Source organism: Zonotrichia leucophrys, chromosome Z (genome assembly GCF_028769735.1).
Source record: "Zonotrichia leucophrys gambelii isolate GWCS_2022_RI chromosome Z, RI_Zleu_2.0, whole genome shotgun sequence".
NCBI lineage: Eukaryota > Metazoa > Chordata > Aves > Passeriformes > Passerellidae > Zonotrichia > Zonotrichia leucophrys.
Genome location: NC_088200.1, coordinates 37,048,698 through 37,068,011, shown reverse-complemented (window position 1 = coordinate 37,068,011; position 19,314 = coordinate 37,048,698). Strand labels below are relative to the sequence as shown.

Here is a 19,314-nt window from a genome sequence, read left to right as displayed (position 1 = left end):
ATTTTCACCCAATCATTCTGTCTAACCAAAATATCTCTCTGTCAAGCAGGACTATAATCACTCTTTTCCTCCTGCCAGTTACTTTCCCAGCATCACTCCATCCCTGTTCTGGCTCATCCTGTTTAGACTCACATAAACCCAAACGGATTCACCCACACCTCACTGGTTACCAGGCTGATGCTAACTACCTGGGCAAACTTCAGTCACTTTGTCTTGGTCCTGCCACTGCTACAGCACTCACAAATGGCCCATCTTGATCTTCCTTCCCTGGCTCCTTGTCTACTCACACAGCTGCTTCTTGCATGTCACAACTCCCTCATCTCAGCTACCAAAGCCAGCCTCTTCCTCCTTCCACTGCCTGTACTTGGCAAGAAAGCCTTTTCTTTCATTTCCACCAGCTAAAGCGGCTCACCACTGAAGCAGATCTGTCATATCTAGGCTCAGCCTGTCTCTAGCTTGCCTAACAAGTGCCCAATTGTGTGGAGTAAGGCAGATGTTGTTAAGGGACTACTACAGGCTCCTGAAGCAGAGCCGGTTCTAGCCAAGGCTGTGGGTTCTATCCGTGTATGGCCTATTCACTGGAGAGGTGCACCCGAGGATTCTTACGGGTCCCTTTCAACTCAGAATATTCTGTGATTCTGTGAAATGGGAAACCTGATGGGAGCTGCTCGCCTGCCTCACCTCGAAGCCGCGGCTATTTCAGGGTCACACTTGACTTTGGCCACGTAAACCCGACTCCAGAGCTGCGTGCTACAGCCGTGCCCTGCGAGCTGCACCGACACCGACACGGACACCGACACTGCGGGCGGTCTCCGAGCCGGGCAGCACGCAGCCGCCCCGGGCCGGGACTGGCCGGGCCGCCGGGAGCCGCGGGCCCTCGGCCGGGCGGGGCGCCGGGCGCGGTGGGGGCGGTGCCGCCGCGCCCGCGCTCCCGGGGCGGCTCGGCTGGGCCTGGCCCGGCCCTGTCCTGCGCCGCCGGCCGCAGGTGCTTAAATAGCGGCGCCTGCCGCGCTGCTCTGTCCTTTGCTCCGCTGCGAGGTAAGGGCCGGGCGCCTGGAGCCCTTCGCCGAACGCGCTTTCTCTACCGCGGGTCCCTGCGGCTATGCTGCCGTGGCGGGGCGGGAGGGAGGGAGGCAGGCAGGGAGAGAGAGAACGGGCGGCCCCGGGCCGGTCCCGCGGGGGTCAAGAGCCGCCCGGGCGGACGGCTCGTCCTCCGGCCGCCGCCGCGAGGGGCGAGGGGCCGCCGCGGGTGGGCGGGCGGGATCGCGCCGCGTCTTCCCGCGGCCGTCGCCATTCCGTGTTTTCACTGTTACCGGTGTGTGTGAGAATTATCCGGGGTGTGAGTGTCCCGTCTTCTCTCTGGAGAGCCCACCGCTCCCCACACTGCTTCCCCTCTGCGGCTTCAGCCGTCCCTGAGGGAGGATGGAACCCTGAAGGGGTCTGCAGTTATTCTGGCGTGCAGTACTCCGGTGGCTGATGCTGGCGTGCAGCTGGGACGGCAAAGGTGAAGAGGTTTAGGTGCTCCTCCATCACGGAGAGGTGATGGAGAGGTTGCCCTGCATCGCGCCTCTCTCTGACAGGATGCATGGCAGCTTTTGGGGCATAGTTCATCTTCCTGAAGATCTTACTGTGATTAAGACTAAGTGACTTAGAATAGACTCTGCCTGATGGGCTGGTGCATGGAGGAGGGGTGTGCCATGGAATGCTGCTTTTCCTAAATGGAGTAGAGCTTAATTGCTTGACCGTTAAATTGTCTGGCTTAATGCCCTAGGCTAGCCTCAGGAAGCTGGGACAGGATGGCTTTAGGTACCTTTTGGAGCCCTGCATCTCCCTTATGGTCTCCATAGCCTGTCCTATGGTCAAAGATCTGTAAATCTTTTTGTCTTGTGTCTTTTGCTGCTTTGAGCTATATCAGCCCCCTGGGATAGACCTTCCTGTGAATATCCAGAAACTGGTCTGTGATGTGTTACCTGTTTGAAAAACATCAGCTCTTTTGTTAACAGTATCTGTCTGCTTTCTGCCTAGCCTCCCTGCAGATTCCCTAGAATATAGGAGCTGCTTTGCCACAGCTCTTGTGTGCCACTAGTGTGTCATGTAAAAGGCATCCCACGAACAAACATGGGACCCTTCAGAGCTCATTTTTGAATCTAGGTGCTGTCCTAGTTGCCTACATGGCATCCAGTCAATGGGTTACCAAGCTTTGCTTTGCAAGCTCCTCGCTGTTTAAACAGACTTTTTGGGTCCTCCTGTCTGACTGTGGTGTCAGTGTTCTTCCTGGTGACTGAGTGAGGGACAATTGTGGGCCATCTTTCACTGTAGCTGCTTTTCTCTTGTAGCCTGCAGGGACAGGAATTGGCAGCTTTGCAGAATGCAGTTCATAGTCAGAATCCCTGATTTGTGCAGATTTGTGGTAAGAAGGATCCCTGTTGCACATATCTCTGGAGAGTGGCCGGATTCATCCCATTGTCTGGAATTTCCTATTGCAACTGCTTTCCAGTACTTCTGCAGGTGGCTCCTGCCCCACCTGCAATGATCATAAATAACCGCACAGCATTACTCTTCCTATACTGTAAACTGAAAAAATAATTTTCTTGACCCCTATGGGCAGAGTTCTTGTGGCATCCACTCCTAGCTTAGAAATCTTTATACATACTGTCTAAATCCTGAAATCTTTTGTGCTGTCTGAGTCTTATGTTCCTCGAGATAAGAGCACTGTCAGGTTAACTAATTAGCAGCTACGTACATAAGAGACCAAATTGCATGTATTTGGCATCTCAGAACTTGTTATACCTTGTAGTTTTTTCTTAGGAGTAGAAAACTGAAAGTATATCCTGTTGGGCATTTCCCATTAGGTCTTCAAATAAGTGGTTAAAAACATCGTGGGGAGGGAAGAGTGTTGGAATGAAGGTTGCACATTACAATTTAGTTTAACCAGCTGTACTCAGGGATGAGTGTCTCTGAATGCAAATTCAAGAGTCCAGTCCAGGTGGAAACTGGAATTTAATGAAGAAGATGGTGTGGGTACAGAAGCAGATATGAACAAAGAAAGAAATTCGGACATGGAGAGCCATTAATGTTTTGATATGGAAGTTAAACTGAATGAAGTTGAGAGCATTTTTCCTTACAAGTAGCTTGACCAATAAGGAGTCATGGTTTAATTTGAAACCTGGGGAAAAAAATAAAATATCACCAAAATAATCGCACAGTGGCAATAGCAACTTCCCAGTAGTGGTTCAAAACTTGGAAGCATAGGTGCAAAAATGGAAAAATTCAAGTCCTTTAAAAGGATGGCTTATAAATTCTAATGGGATTTCCATTGTGGACTAAAACTGACAGAGAATATAGTATTTGAAATAACACAGATTAGACCTGAAACTTCTGCATGAAATTATTTGTGTGCTTTTGCAAGCAACAGGAAGGGGAATGGGACTTACTCTGGGAAGGGTAAAACAGAGGTGTGGTGTTTTAATCCTTACAGTGCTTTTTTTTAAAATTCTCCTCCTGAATTCATAATGTCTTGCATTCATAATGCAAGGAGCTATTAAATTTCATAAGATTAAGGGCAAGTAAATTCATAGCTCTGGTATTCGCAGTGGAAATCTTGGAAAATATGAACTTTGAAGGCTCAAGAAGAATTGTAATGGAAGTATTTTTAGTGGAATTGTCTGTAATAAGAAAGTTGTAATACAAGTGTTACACAGAAAAATGACAAGAAATCATGAAGTTATTTCCTGTTCTATATACCTGACATAGGCCTGACCTACAAAAAGGTAGAGCACTATATAATTTTAGTTGAGCTTATAACCAGACTTCTTTATAAGCTATGTTTCCAATTCCCTCTTCCCATCATACTTAACAGCTTCTACACTACTGGACTATGTTCTAATGGCTTCTAAGCTGTTATTTCCTGTTGCAGAAATGAGGCCTTTGCGGGGACAAGCCATTTGTCGGTGAGGGGAGACTCAGACACTCAATATGAGTGATAAGCAAATTCCGTTTATTGAAGAGAGCATCAAACACTTATACAGCGAGTAATAAGCTTATGAATATTCTGTAAGCCAAGCAATCTATTGGTTAAACTATGCCATGAACTCTTCCTCATTCCTTAGGGGTTAAATCTCTCTTTTCTCATGTCTCTTTCACTGTTTGTTATCCTACTACAGCTAGGCCCAAGGACACGCTATCTAGCAGTTGCAGGACTTGGAATTAGCCATGGTTTTGTACTTTTCCAGTCTCTCTAGTCAACTAAATTTCCAACAGTTTCCATGTCTGCTTTCAGACTTGAGTTTAATAAGAAGGGAAAATTCCTTTACATCAATATGCCTGTGGAGATATGAGATCTAGTGGCAGTATTTCAAGCACATAGACAATAAAATACTTGCCTCTTTATTAAAATACTTTTTCTTGAAACACAGGAAATAAATTTAATCCTGCTTTGAGTTTTCTGATAAAATTTCATGGCAGTGTAAATGGAAATTAGTCCTCAGTTGGATTTTCCCGCATCTTCAAAGCCAAACCAGACTGTTGTGAGTATTCCTCCTTTGTGGCCTGAAAGAATGAAGAAAATGTGTACAAGCTTAATTTCTAATGTGTTTTAACTTAATCTTATAACAACAAGATTGGTGGAAGAGAAGCAGGTACTGTGTTGGAGTAAGGAGAACAAGTCTCTAGACTTTTCATTGTAATGGATATATATTTGAATTTACTTTTTTTTGCCTTACTTTATTTTGTTTTAATTTGCTTGTATTTAGGACCATATTTTCTTCCATAGAGCGAACTGCGAAGAAAGGATTCAGGGCTCTCTGTAGAGTGTTGGTGTTATAATGGTTAATGTGCCTCAGCAGAGAAGTATAGCAAGACAGTTGTCTGAAACCAGGCTTTGCTGGGTTTTATTTATGTATATGTGTGTTTCAGAGGTGTTTTACTCAGCTATGTACACTTAGTAAGTCAGGGAACCTGAGCCAGCTCAGATAATTTGTGAGAATGGGGTGTATACAGTTATCAGAAAGAATTTTATTAACTTAGCAACGACCACTAAAATTGAAGAGGTGACCATTCCAGTCTGTATTTTTCTGCCCAGAATTAGAGCCTTCAGACTGACTTCAGCACATGCAGTATTGAAAGCGTGCTGGGCTAAACATCTTCAGTTTGAAATCAGTCAGGATAGTTAATTTTTTTAGGGTTTTTTCTAGTTTCTTTTGTTTTTGGTTTTGTTTTCTTTTCATGACACACTGTCCTATCTTTTGTGCTCTTTGTAACTTTTTCCCCCCAAAGTGAATTGGACTCTTCTACTAAGGGACTGTCAGTTAGCAGTTTTTCAAACCTATCTTAGTAGAAGGTTCTCAGTAGACTGAATTCAAAACACAGAAGAAGCACTTAGCAGTCATAGTTTACAGGTTAACTGTGCACAGTAATGGGATGTGTTAAGGGTTGGTCCCTCAGTTTTGCTGTTGAAGATGGCCAGCTTGGTTGCTTCCTGCAGTGGCTGCCTTGCTGTGTTTCCTTGCCTCTCAGATCTTGTGCTTTGGAGCCTTTCGCCTGCAGGATGTACTCTGCTTTCTCCTGCGCTCTTGGGGGCCTGGTTTGATGTTCAGCAGTAGAACGTGTAACGATTTCATCATTCATGTATCTGCTCAGCCAGTTCTTTAACGCTTAAAAGTGGCTGAATAGTGACTCAATAGATTGCCTTGCATTGCAGGTAAATAATTGTGTTTGAGTCACTAGTGGGTTCTATGACTGTGTTTTTTCATCCCAATGGGCACTGCAGTTACTGGGGAGTGACACAAACCTTATTTTGGCTGACATATATTCAACAGTTTGCTTCCAGAAATCCCCTAGTACCTTATTTTTCTTGTGGAATAAGTGTAAAAGAGGCATATGTAAGGATGATCCAATCTGATTTGATGTTTTATCTTCGAGTCATCTGAATTAGTAACAGAACAGTAGAAGTTGATAGAGAAAAGGCTGAAGGTTAACTAACAAACAGCAGTAACTAAGCTGATTCCCTGTTTCCATCCATGGCAAACTCCACCAGTCCCTACATAGTGGTCCTTATATATCCAAGACATAGGTGAAATTGTGTGTCATTGTCCTCCCCTCATCAGCAGTCATCAGCAACTGCCGATGAGGGGAAGAGGGCAGTGTCAGAACACTGCGGCCTAAGCTTAGTGCCTAAGTACTTCCTACACTTGGTAGGGAAGAGCTTTCTTGTGGTCCATGAGACTTGTTATTTTCCATAGTCTGAACTTCTGCATTTCAGATTGTCTTTTGATGGATGTTAGCCAAGATTCCCACGGTTGCTAGTCACCATCTTGTGGCTGGTGTCCCTCTGGCTCCATAGGCCAGTGTGTCAAAGTAGCAGAAATTTCCTTGTAGGTAACAGCGGAGTTTGGTTTTTTGTACTAGAGCTCACTGACTGGAACTCTGTGTTAACTTTCAGTCAGGCTTCCCTTGCCCCAGTAAATCTACATCCAGCTGATTGGGTATCCATGTGACCATATGGGCTTTTATTGGCCTCAAAACTGTTTTCTTCTATTTCGCTGCTGAATCTAGAGCCTTGTGGGCTCAGAAGTCTTCTGGGAGTCACCTTCATTAATTTATTTTAAAGATCTTTTGAGCAAAGACAAAATTCTCAGAAGTAGGGAGAGTTGAAGGGAAATGTAGGAGCACTATGCTTACCAACTCTAACTATGAAATCAGTGAGACTTGAACGGGTCTTTAGAATGTTTTTTGTTTTGTTATTTCAGAACAGAGCCAAAAATCATCTCAGTATTTGCTTTTGCAGTAGTGTAGGACAGGAAGCTCATTTAAAGAGAGAAGCAGAAAGGTCTTTACTGCCTGTGGAAAGAGAAGAAAGATTTATATGCTCTGAGAAAGTATGTAATAGAAGATTTACTTGATTAAAAAGTCCAGTAGTAATTGTTCATTTGCATTAACATAGTATCTCTCACAAGCTGTCACTTTCTGCAGTTCAGCACAAAAATTTCCTGTAGCTTTCTCTTTTTACAGGGAAAGCTAACTTGTCCTTGTTCCAAATATTCAACCTTTCAAAGTAAGTTCCTATTAATCATAAGACTATTTCTCTAAAGAAACAATTTAGCTGTGCAATAGCAGTTACAAGATGTTTAAGTTGAATTGTAAAGCAAGTTCTGTTTTTCCATTGGCATTTAACAGCAAACTTGAGTTGGCCCTGTAATCCATAGTGGAGGTACTGCAAAACAGAAATTACAGGAGCATACGCAATAAAGGCTGAGTAACAAATTTGAAAGTAAGAAATATAATGTAGTTAATCTTGCTGGGTTGTTTTCTTCTTTCAGTTTGTTTATTTTCATGTTCACAGATCTGCTGTAGTTTGCTGCCATTTATTTCTAACAACTCATCTGCTTGAAGAGATTCCATTGTAATGTATCCAGTGGCTGTTCCTGCACCAGGAGGTGAAGGAAGTAATGGACAACACGGGAAACTTATTTTTTTCCTTTTTGTTTTTGGAGCTGGGTTGCTCTGTGCTGGATTCTTTCTTTCAGTCTTTGTTCTCCAGTCATGTTCATCTGGAAGACTCAGAGACTGTAATGTGGTCCTTAAGGCTGCTGGGCCAGGGCTGGCTCTGACTGGACTGGCTTGTGTTTTACTGGCACGATCAAGGGCCAGGATGTATATAAGTCAAAGACAATTGCAAAATGAGCAAGTGTACAGCCTTGTTTTTTGTCGTGGGAACTGTCAGTTTGCCCAGTTTCTCATATTTGGATTCCTGTTTTTAACTAGTGGAATGTTAATTAGCATCCTGGGAATTTGGTTTCCTGGTTGCAGCCCTCACTGGCGTATGATACAGCTCAACCACACTGGCACTTCTGACACACACGTCCAGGGCTGTGGATTCCTGTCACTTCAAGTCTTGGGACCTTTGATTGTGCTCATTGGGTTGTCTTTCTTCGTGACAGCTCATGTTAAAAAGAAGCAAAACTTATATCTCAACCAAGAATCCTGTGAAAGGGAACAACATCCTCAGAGCCCTGAATCTTTTCAGGTTACATTAGGTGAGTAAAAAACTGAGTTGGAACTTTACACTGGGAATTAGGTGGAGTTTTTTTCCACTAATAATTTATGGCTAGATATTACTTATTTATTATTATTGCTTACTTAGTATGAACTTCCAGCATGTCAGTTCTGCCATGTCAGGACAGACGAATAATGTTACTTTCTCTCATATGCTTTCTGTATGGTCAGTTCAGTTACCTTTCTCAAAAAGGCAGAAAATTTCTCTTTGGCATAAAAAGTAAGGTCTGACTGTGTAAAGCAACATAACCTGACACAAATAAGAACCCAAATTCTCTTCTCAAACTGTGTAATTGACACTGCAGATCAGACTTCTGTGACTATATTTAAGATCTATTTTAGCATTCGACTCTGGCCCCTTGAACAGAAGATTCTGATTCGTAACCAGTGTCCTGTATTTTTTAAGTTGTGGCCATATCCTCAGTCAGTAAGAGATATAATCATGAGTTTAAACTCTTCAATTACGGAGTGGAATTTTTTTTGCTGTACAATATATTGATGTAGCGAACTGTGTATCAATAGTTGTGCTTAGCATGCCTTGAGCTACAAGTAACTTAGTAAGGAAACTGTCACAGCACAAAAAATCAGTTCTCAGAGCCATTAATGACTTCTGTTACAGCATTGCCGTACTTATGGAGAAATTTAGAATTACTTATTTTATTTTTGGGAGGGAAACAAAATACTTTCCAGTCCTTAAAATGTTTCAACGGTAACTGTGTGCTTTGCACTTTGGCTTCTTGTAGGCAGCCAACCATATTTGTGTTTTTTAGCTTCCCCTTGTCTGCTATATTGTCTGAATTAAAACCTTCAGTTATAAATATGCTGCATCTTTATTTTTACATTTAGAATGTATCTTATTTTGGGATTATTTAGAATGTACCTCCAACCTACTCCAACAGACTAAAATGTATCAATTCTGTATGTGGGATAATTTGTCTTAAAGGCTAGGCAAGTAAAAGTTATAGGATGCTGTTAATATAACGAGAGGTGCTCAGTTCTTCAGAGGTAGTAAATGGTGTTCTTTCCCCTAGGTGATGCTGTGATGGTATTCCCACCCCCACCACCTCCTTATTTTGCTGACCCTATGTCACCAACTCTGACTCATTGTCTTACGCCGAGTGTTTTGCCTACAAGTGAAGATCCACCACCATACCACTCTATCTTCACTGATGGGTAAGACCATTAATCTCTGACTTTAGGAATCTGAGGTATCCAAGAATTCTTTAGGTATCCAAGACCCTGTTCTTACATAATTACTGTGAATTAACTACTAGGCATGACAAAGTTTTCTAGTGCATAACTCAACTTACTTCAGATACTTTACTTGAATTGGCATTTAAATACTGTTGTGTACTAGGGGAGCTACAAACTGCAGAGTGTCCTTTATGAGGATTAAATTATTATTATTATGACTGGAAAGAACTTCTGAAGTTCTTAAATCAATGCCCCACAGTAGATTTCTTCCACAGATTGTCCAAGAGGGTATACCATTGACAGCAGTGTGATAGTGACGTGATATGCATATTGCCAGATTTTAGGAGCCTCTGTGGAAACAGAGCTGCAAGTATTTTGTGACACATACCCACAGACCCTGGGGACATTGCTTTGTCTGCCTATGTGTTCAGTTCTCCCATGTCCCTTATCTCTGCCTTGAGGAAGTGAGGCCTTGGGGTACTGATTACCTTCTTCATGCTGTGGCCATGTGTTGAGATTAAAGGATTCCTTGATATCACAGAAGGCTCCAGCATGCTGATAAGGGAGGCTGCAAAGCTAGTTTCATTTAAAGATGTTGTACCTTACCCTTGCAGGCATTCCTTACATATGTGGATTATAACAGAATTGCCTGATAGTGACACCACCAGGCTCAGGGAGCAGGAGCTGCCAACTTATCAAAGACTTGTCTGTGCCACAGGAACTTGCAGGGTTATTTTTCCCCTCTGGGTTGCCACCACTATGCTGGTAACTTGAGGGTAAAAGATGTCACTGCAAGGGCCACATACTAGAAGTCAGAGCTAGGTGTCACATGTCTAGAGTCCCTAACTTATTTTCACGCCGTTAATGATTCAGAAATTACTTGAATTAATATCTTTAGAATGGTCTTAGATCAGCCTGGGTTTCAGCTGTAAATTATGTGGGACTGTCATTTAATGACTTTAATTCACAAGACTCTGTGTGCAACATGGTGTCACTGGAAACTGGGAAATAAACTCTGCGACCAATTTGTTAGGTTACAAAGCCAGCTCAGTTTATTAGCAGGGCTGGAGGCATGGGTAGTTCTCCACACATCATGTTGTTTGCTCAGTAACCTAACAGACCTAGTTATATTCCTGAAACTAATACATATTCATCACATTTCCTGAATATATATATATATGCTAATTAATATATGCTAATTATTTCCATGGACTTATTTGGATATGCTTCCGGATCGTCTGATGAATCTTTTCTCCTTGAGAGTGTCTCAAATCAGTCATTAGGTCATAATGTACTTCTCTTACTGTTCTTTGCTCTGACATACAATCCTTTTTCTCAGAACTAAGGTATCAGCTACTACATATTAGTCACCATTAACTGGAATAAGACTTACTAGTCAGAGATGTAGGGAAATAACACAGGACCCACAATAGTGTCTGTATTTGTACTAAGCACTGTATGGGACAAAACTAAGCATTAACCATGAATATAGGGATAGTACACTTAATATGTTAAAAGAATTTTCCAAGCTCTTACAGAAATATAACTGGTTTGGTAATAGTTGGAAGCACCACTGCTGCTCTTGGTGATGAATGTGGGGAAAGTTGTCTGGCAGAGAAGGACTTGGGAATGGTGGTCAACAGCACCTAAGCATGAGCCATCAGTGTGCCCAAGTGGTCAAGGCAGCCAGTTGCATCCGTATCAACAGTAGTGTGGCCAGTGGGACCAGGGCATCTAAATCCTCTGTTCAAGGGCAGGGGGACAGTTTGCTTGTTCCTGGCAAACTGTGGGATGGGAGGCAAAGATTAGAAGAACAAGATGCTTGCAGTGGTCCTCTGCTTCTGAATCTGGAGTGTGCTGGCCACACTGAAGCATGCTTGCAGTCTTACGCAGTTGAGGCAAGGGCTTCTAAGGTAACAGGAGACAGGAGGAAAACACTGAGAGCTATCTCAAAGGAACTAAGGGATGTTCCTCTAGGAAGGCAGCATGGCCAGCATCTCAGCTAAAGTGCCTTTACACCAATGCACACAGTATGGGCAGCAAACTAGAGCAATTGTAAGCCACCGTGCTGCTGGAAGACTATGACTTTGTTGTCATTCCTGAAACTTTGTGGGATGAATCCTGTTTCTGGAGTGTGACTTTTAATAGCTGCAAGGCTGTTCGGAAGAGAGAGGAAAAGAAGTAGAGGCAGAGGGATTGCTCTGTACAGCAAGAGGTGGATTGAATGTGAAGAGCTGTCCCTGAAGAATACCCATGAGCAGGTGAAAAGCTGTGGGTAGGAGTCAGAGACTGAGGCAGCAAAGGGAGCCTTTGGCCGGGCTCTGCTACAGCCGCCTGACCAAGGGGAGCCCATGGACCAAACCTTCCTGCTCCAGCACAGGAGGCCTTGTGCCCGAGGGTGGTGGCCTGCAGGGGAACTCAGCCACCCCAGCAGCTGTTGGGAAAGTAGCTTGGAGGGCTGTGGCAATCCAGGAGACTCCTGGAATGCGTGGAGGACACCTTCCTGGGGCAGGTGACAGCCAGAGGGAATGTGGTACGGGATCTGTTGGTCACCAGTGCAAGTGAGCTAACTGGACACCAGGACTGGAGGCAGCCTGGGCAGCAGGGATCACGTGCTGGTGGAGTGGGCAGCCCTGAAGGATAGGGCTTGGCTAAGGAGTAAAAGTTCAGCTCTTGAACTTTAGGAAAGCAGACTTCCAGTCCTTTGGGAACCTAGTCTGTGGGATCCCCTGACAGACTGCCCTTAGGAACAAGGGAGTAGAAAAGAGCTGGCAGATCTTTAAGGAACGCTTGCACACAGCATGAGAGCTGGCAATCCTCAGGAGCAAGAAATCAGCCAAGGGGGGCAAGAGACCGGCATGGCTCAGTAGGAATTTGCTGGTCAAAGTTAAGGGAAACAAACCAGGACAGGTGACCTAGGAAGAGTTTAGAGATGAAGCACAGCTGTGTAGGGAGGCCATGAGAAAGGCCAAGGCAACAGAACTGGAACTGAACCTGGCAAGAGACACAAAGAATAATGGGAAGGGCTTCTACACTACATTAACCAGAAAAAGAAGGTTTAAAAAAGGATGTCTCCCAATTAAACAATGCTGGAAAAGTGATGACAGTGGATGAGAAGGCCAATGTACTCAACAACATTTTTACCTCTGTCTTGAATGGCAACCTCTCCTCCCATTCAGGGATGGATGGACAGCAGGATAGGGACTGAGGGGACAAAGTCTCTCCTACTGTAAGAGAAGATCAGGATCATGGCTATCTGAGGAATTGGAATGTACATAAGTCTGTGGGACCCGATGATCTACATCCCAGAGTCCTGAGGGAATTGTCAGTAGATGTCAGTCATATGTAGTTGCCAAGACACTCTCCCTGATATTTAAAAAGTCGCTGCAGTCAGGACAAGTCCCAGGTGACTGGAAAAGGGGAAAATATTGTACCCACCTTTAAGAAGGGTAGAAAGGAGGCATACTGAGAAATACTGACCCGCCAGCCCCACCCCTGCCTGGGAATATCACAGGACAGATGCCCCTAGAGCTGTGCACATGCAGGACAGGGAGGTGATTCAGGGCAGACAACACAACTGCACCAAGGGCAGATCCTGCCTGATCAAGCCAGCGGCCCTCTACAATGGGGTGATGGCATCAGTGGACAAGAGAAGGGTTACAGGTGTCATTTATCTTTATTTTACTGTAAAGCCTTTGGCACAATCCCCCACAACATCCTTCTCTCTTGACTGGAGAGAGATGGACTCAGTGGGTGGACTGGTCAGTGGAATTGGTTTGACAGTCACATCCAGAGGCAGGAGGTCAGAGACCCAGTGGACTTCAGTGAGAAGTTGTGTCCCTCAGGGGTCCATAATGGGACTAGTGTTATTAAATATCTTATTAATGACATATACGAATGGATTTGCAAATGACACCAAGCTGAGTGGTGTAGTTGTCAGATTTGAAGTATGGGATGCTATCCAGGAGGACCTGGACAAGATGGAGAGCTGGGTCCATGGTGATCTATGTGTTTTAAGAAGACCAAGTGCAAGGTGCTGCCCGTGGGTCAGAGCAGTCCTGGTACCAGCACAGGCTGGGCATGAACAGATCCCAGCAGCCCTGCCCAGAAGGAATTGGGGACGCTGGTGGCTGAGAGGCTGGACCTGCCCCAGCCATGGGCACTGCCAGCCCAGAGAGCCACACATGTCCTGGGCTGCATCCAGAGCAGGGTGGGCAGCATGGCAGGGAGGGGATTCTGCCCCTCTGCTCTGCTCTGCTGAGACCCTACCTGCAGGGCTGCATCAGCTCTGGGGGCACAGCACAGGAGGGACAGGGAGATGTTGCAGTGAGTCCAGAAGAGGTCACCAAGATGACCGAGGTCGGCAGCACTTCTCCTGTGAGGAAAGGCTAGGAGAATCAGGTTTGTTCAGTCTATAAAAGGGAAGGCTTCAGGGTGAACTGATTGCAACCTTCCAATACCTGAAGGGAGCCTACAAGAAGGAGAGGAGTGTATTTTTTTTACGAGAGCGTATAGTGATGGGACAAGGGGGATTGATTTCAAACTGAAAGAAATTTTAGAGCAGATACTAGGAAGAATTTCATTATTGTAACAGTGGTTAGACACTGGAACAAGTTGCCCAGGGAAGTTGTGGACGTCCCATCTCTAGAACTGTTTAATGCCAGATTAGATGGAGTTCTGAGCAACCTGGTCTAGTGAAAGACGTCCCTGCCCAAAGCATGGGAGGTTGGAAATAGATGATTTGCAACATCCCTTCTAACCTATAGGCTATTTTGTGATTCTGTGGTTCAGTTTTGGGTCTTTCTTAGTGAGAAAGAGTTCTGGAATGTGACAGAAGAAGATCAGCACAGCTGGTGAAGGATCTGAAGCACAAGTCATGTGAGGAGTTGCTGAGGGAGCTGGAGTTTTTCAGTCTGGAGAAAAGGAGGCTTGACCTTATTATTCTCTTCTGTTGCTGGAAAGTGGGTTGTGGCAAGATGGGGATTGGCCTCTTTTGCTAGATAACAAGTGGCTGGACAAGAGGAAATGCCCTTACAATGTGCCAGGAAAGGTTTATCTTAGCTATTAGGAAAGGGTTTTTTTGCGGGAAGGCTTGTAAAGCATTGGAACAGGCTGCTCAGGAGAAGTGGTGGAGTCACCATCTTGTTGGAACATCATGTGGATGTGGTTTAATGCTTGTGTGGATTTCTTTGTCTTGTGAACATATGTACACAAAGAAGCAGTTTTTTGGGGTAGCATCTAGTGGAATGGATAAAACACCTCAGGCTTGGGTAGCGAGCCCAGAATGTCTGACCTTGCCCTGTGGTGTTTTCTGATGGGCATGCTCTAGCTGGTGCCTTTCCATGCTTACTAGCATCCTCACAGAGACCTGCTGAGCTGATACCACCTCTGAGTGTGATACTGCCTCAATCCTGCTCTCTCATGGCTCAGCACTTGTTGGCAACTAGGGCATCTTGACTCGTGCAAGTTGCTTCCTGAGCACTTTCATGGAAGAGGAGCAATGGCCTCATTGTTCATAACAATGCAATGGTTGAAGATCCCAGATATGGCAGGGGATACACATTTCACATGTTGGTGACTACCGGACAAAGGTGATTTGCCTCTTCAATCCATTGCTCAGTGTTCTGTCAGCAAACACAGTGCTACAGCCGGTGCTGGATGAGAGCTGTTAGTAAGCTGAGTCATGGTCTCATCCCAGAACTGCTTGCATTTTTCCTGCAATCTGTTGCATAGCACCTCAGCACTTGTCTTGTACTATTTCCCTCTCCTATGAAAACCCTCACAGAGCAGTAACAGCATTGAAGATGAGGTGACTGTGCTCTGTATTTGTGCTCCTCACTCAGTGTTTATATGGATACAGATGTATGAGTCAGCTCTGGAAGTGAATCATGAGGAGCAAGCAGGTCTTGCCTTTCCTTGGCAAGCAGCTGAAGCAATATGCTGAGGGCCAGCTCCAGGGTGAGATGAGCAAAGTACCAGAACAATGTGGGTTCAACCAATTTTGATACAGTTATGATTGTTAGAGGAAGACAGAGTACTTGGCTGTTCACCCTGAATGTCACTGGGAACTTTGCAATATGGTCATGTTCAGTCTGCCATGGATTGCTGGAATTCCTAGTAAAAGTTTGATTGCCTTTCATGTGAGATCTCAAAAGACTAGGGATGGTGATTTTTCTTGGATGCAGTTCTGAGACTAGCAACTGTCTTTCATAAAGGAAGGGGACTGTGTATATGATACACTACAAAAGGGAAGATACATTAAGAGCTAGGGATCAGAAGGTTTAGTAAGATTGTGAAACAGCACAGCCAAAAGCAGCTAACACCCATAAGCCCGGCTGTGACTGGTGATCTGAAAAGTTAGAAGGGAGCTTGTTTTGCCCTTCCCCTCTGAAATTATAGACTTTTCATATGAAGAGTCATAATGTAGCCCATAAAATGAAATCTTAATGCTTATGCAAGTTCTTTGCTTGAGGGGTTTTTAGGAAGTGTGTGCATGTTTATATAAATCAAGTCAAATTTCACTCACTGTAGATAAATGAATTATGCTAACACATAGTTTTGTGTTTTATAGAGCACAGCTTGGTGATGATGAAAGAACAGTTGCTGTTAGAGACTCTGAATCTGTATATACAATTTCTGGAAGCAGCTCACCTTCAGATATTTTACCAATGCTGTACCTTTCTTCTGAACCACCACCAAAATATGAAGAGCAAGCATCAATAACAAATAGTTAATGTTCACCATCTTCTTCCTTATCTTTTTCATCTGTTTCCTTAGCCATATCTGACACCAGCTTCTAAAGGACTGACAGTTCACTTCATTTTTAATAAAATGTACACAGAGATGTACAATTTTTGAATTTATTTACATTTTGTAATAAAAGCAATAATGTTGTCTGTGTCTAATTTTTCATCAGGAAGAATAAACAATGAACTTGGAATTCAAGAAATACTAGAGAAGCCTGGGCCTCTGCTAAAGTAGTCTGAAGGGAGTTCACTGCAAGAACATTAAATTCTCATCTTGTTCTGTTACAGCTTCAGTTTCTATTTATAGCTGTTCTTTTTATAATGAAGCCACTAAGTAGAAACCAACTTTTTTTTTTATTTTAATTAAATCTGTTTGGAGCTTCAAAGAAAGAAAAACTAGGAAGTGGTTTTATTTCTATTTTTGCATGACTTGTTTGCAGAGTTGAGGCCTTTACAAGTACTCAAGGAGCATTCACATGTAGGGATGTTAAGGTTGCTACGAAGATGCCATGATGCTATGAAGAGTTTCAATGGTTACCTTTTGGTCTGCCTGGTAACAAGCACTCCATATTTAGGTTCTCTCTGGTCCTTATGTAAGTATAATCCCTAGGAAAATCAGTTTTAGCTGCAGTTAAGAGCCCAAAGGCAGCCCTGAGGATAGATAATAGGCTAACAGTTTAACTGTGGTAACCACTGGTTTCAGGGGGATTATTCTGCTGTTTTATATCGTTATTCATGGATTATACAAGGAGTGCTTATTGTGTGAGAGTGAGTGCCACAAAGCAATGCTATCTTTGAGGTGCAGACATTACTTACCAGCAGATGCGGGAGAGGCAGTTTCATGGAAACCCATGCAGCAAATGTTTTTAACTGACATAACACTTGACAGACCCTTCAGAAGTACAACCCTCTTAGCTCTTCCATCCTGCTGCCACCTAGGGTAGTGGTAGTGGCCTGCCTTCAGGGAGGAGGTTCTAATGTTATTTTGTGTTTGTTTGCACCTGTTCCCAAACTGAGGGATTAGCTTGTAGTAGGTAAAGATAAGTAGGAAGAACTGAGTTGCTGCTATCTTTGACATCTTACAACTTGCTATGAATGCTGTTTGAGAAAAAGAAATTGGATTCTGTGCTCAGAAAAGTGGCAGGGCTTTGGGCTTGGTTCAGCCTGGTGTATTTGCCAGCATTAAAACTTTTTGTAAGAGCAATCTCTGAATTGTTCAGCTGAGTCTCTGAACAGCTGTGTACCTTGGGACCCCAGTTACATCTCCACTTGTCATATACTATGCTGAATTTCAGAGAACTTGAGTGTAACAGGATGCCAGACTATGAATTAAGAACTTAAATTTCCTCCTGTGCCTAGGGAAAGGTGATTGCCTTTTTGTCATCTTGCTGTGAACATGCCTCTCACCTGCTGACTGCTTTAGAGAGATGTTCAGGAGCTCCTGCATTAGCCATTTATTTCCAGTTCTGTGTCATTCCCTCAGTTATGCCAGGACAGCTCTTTGTGCAGCCACACAAAAACAAACCAGCCAGTGAGGGAAGTATATTTAGCCAGCAGTAGAGCTGAGGGGCTTATGCATGCAGAGTAATGAGCAAACACGGCAGAGAGGGGGATTTAGTATGTAGGAGCTGATTAAACTGGCATGACTCAGCCATTAGAAATGTCTGCATGAAGAAAGGGAATCCACAAAAGCCAGTAGGCATTTTGTCCTCTCTTCTCTCAAACATTTTTTACCTAGTGAGTTTTTCAAGGATGTTTGTCCTTACATGCAATCTGCAATACAAACTGTAGTTTGCCATCTTTGTGATTATTTTTTAAGATTTTGCTCCTGTTGTTTAAACAGTGGGGCCCACTGCCATGTATGATTCATGCCTACATAGCTTTGCATGTGTCTAAGGAGCCTGTTTCTCTCTCAAATTATCCTTCTATCATATAACAAGAACAGAAGCTGGGATCTTTTACTGGAAAAGTCCCATGCAACAAAGCCCATGTTAGCTTTATCCTGTTCTTTATCCAGAACACTCATTTTCTGAAAAGGCTAAGTATCAAAACATGTTTTCACAAATCTGGAAATATTTCACCATCTTAAAAAAAAAAAATCAGTTGCATTTGGTAGTAAAGTGAAAAAGTATCAACCTTTTCTGCTGCCTTCAATTTGCTCAGTCGGTTGTTCCCAAGATGTACCAAAGAGACCAGACAAACCAAGCAGAATATGTTGATTCATCAGAGTTCTCTGTAACAGAAACACAATCTTGTTTTCCTTCAAGGTTATTGTATTTTGATCATCTACTGCAGAGTCTTCATTGTGGATAACTTCATTTGTAAAAAAGCAGTCTTCACGTGGTTCAGAAAGCTGCTGACCTGACTTCAGACTCGGCATCCTGGAAAGGTGTTACCTCTCAAAACAAGGATTGAAAACAGACTTTATCTCTCTGTGATTTTGAGAAGATGCTTCAGAAATAGATCTGTTTACAACTGTATTAGCGTCTTCTATTTTTTACTTAGAAAAATCATTACATGAAAACTCAATGGATGTGCTGGGTACCCCTCCATGAAGCGCTCAGCATTGAAGTGGTTAACATGGCCAGTGCCACAGTATTTGCCGACTGTGCTGTTGAAAACTGTTGCAGCAAGGTCAGAAAATGTGAGTAAGAGGCTAGCAAGTCTGCCCTCACCACTGAAGGGTATCACTGGGTGAACGGCAGTAGAGGGAGGAATTTTTGATGTGAGGAGTAGGAGTGAAATGTCTGTATTAGAAAGGAAGCAACACCTTGTAAAACTATAAAAGTAGCTTAAAATAATACAGAATAGCATTTTATTGAGGAAGTGAGATACTTTACTGTCCCACTAATGGTGCTATAACCTCCTTTCTACTCTAAGGTTAGCTTAAATGTTTGACATAGAAATGCTAGTGAGCAAATCAAGTTGGTTACTGATTCACACTTACTTAAACAGGCAAAGTGGGAGGTAAGGGTTGCTTGCCCTCTCTAAGTGAAGGTCTTTCTTCCTTGCTGCCTGCACTGACACTGCTCTGCTTCTAACTGCAGCACTGCAATCCTTTGCATATGAGAGATTCACAAAAATATAAATGAATATCTTTTCTCTAGGAAAAGTCTTTCTTCCTACATCAACAGCAGCGAAAAAAATCAACAGTTAACTCATCTGAAAAACTGGGATTGCACAGGTCTTTGCAATGTTGCTATGTTTTTGTGATAGCAGCACTTGATATTGCAAGGGAGTGATTGCACCCACCCCATCTTTGCCCTTTGTGGTTTGTGTTGCTGTATTCATTTATCCCTTTTCCATCCTATCTCTTCAGAGT

General features: G+C 43.6%; 1 protein-coding gene across 3 annotated transcripts; it reads left to right on the top strand.

The window, feature by feature from the left end:
* Window positions 1-917: 917 nt before the first annotated feature.
* Window positions 918-16,328, top strand: TMEM171 (transmembrane protein 171). Of its 3 annotated transcripts, XM_064736708.1 has the most exons (5): window positions 918-1,038; window positions 7,340-7,433; window positions 7,938-8,033; window positions 9,084-9,225; window positions 15,818-16,194. In XM_064736708.1, the coding sequence occupies exons 2-5, from the start codon at window positions 7,403-7,405 to the stop codon at window positions 15,978-15,980; spliced, it is 432 nt and encodes a 143-aa protein (XP_064592778.1). In that variant the 5' UTR covers window positions 918-1,038; window positions 7,340-7,402; the 3' UTR covers window positions 15,981-16,194. The 3 variants fall into 3 exon arrangements, with proteins under 3 accessions (XP_064592778.1, XP_064592777.1, XP_064592776.1); XM_064736707.1 differs by having other exon boundaries at window positions 7,340-8,033; window positions 16,163-16,328; XM_064736706.1 differs by having other exon boundaries at window positions 7,340-8,033.
* Window positions 16,329-19,314: the final 2,986 nt, after the last annotated feature.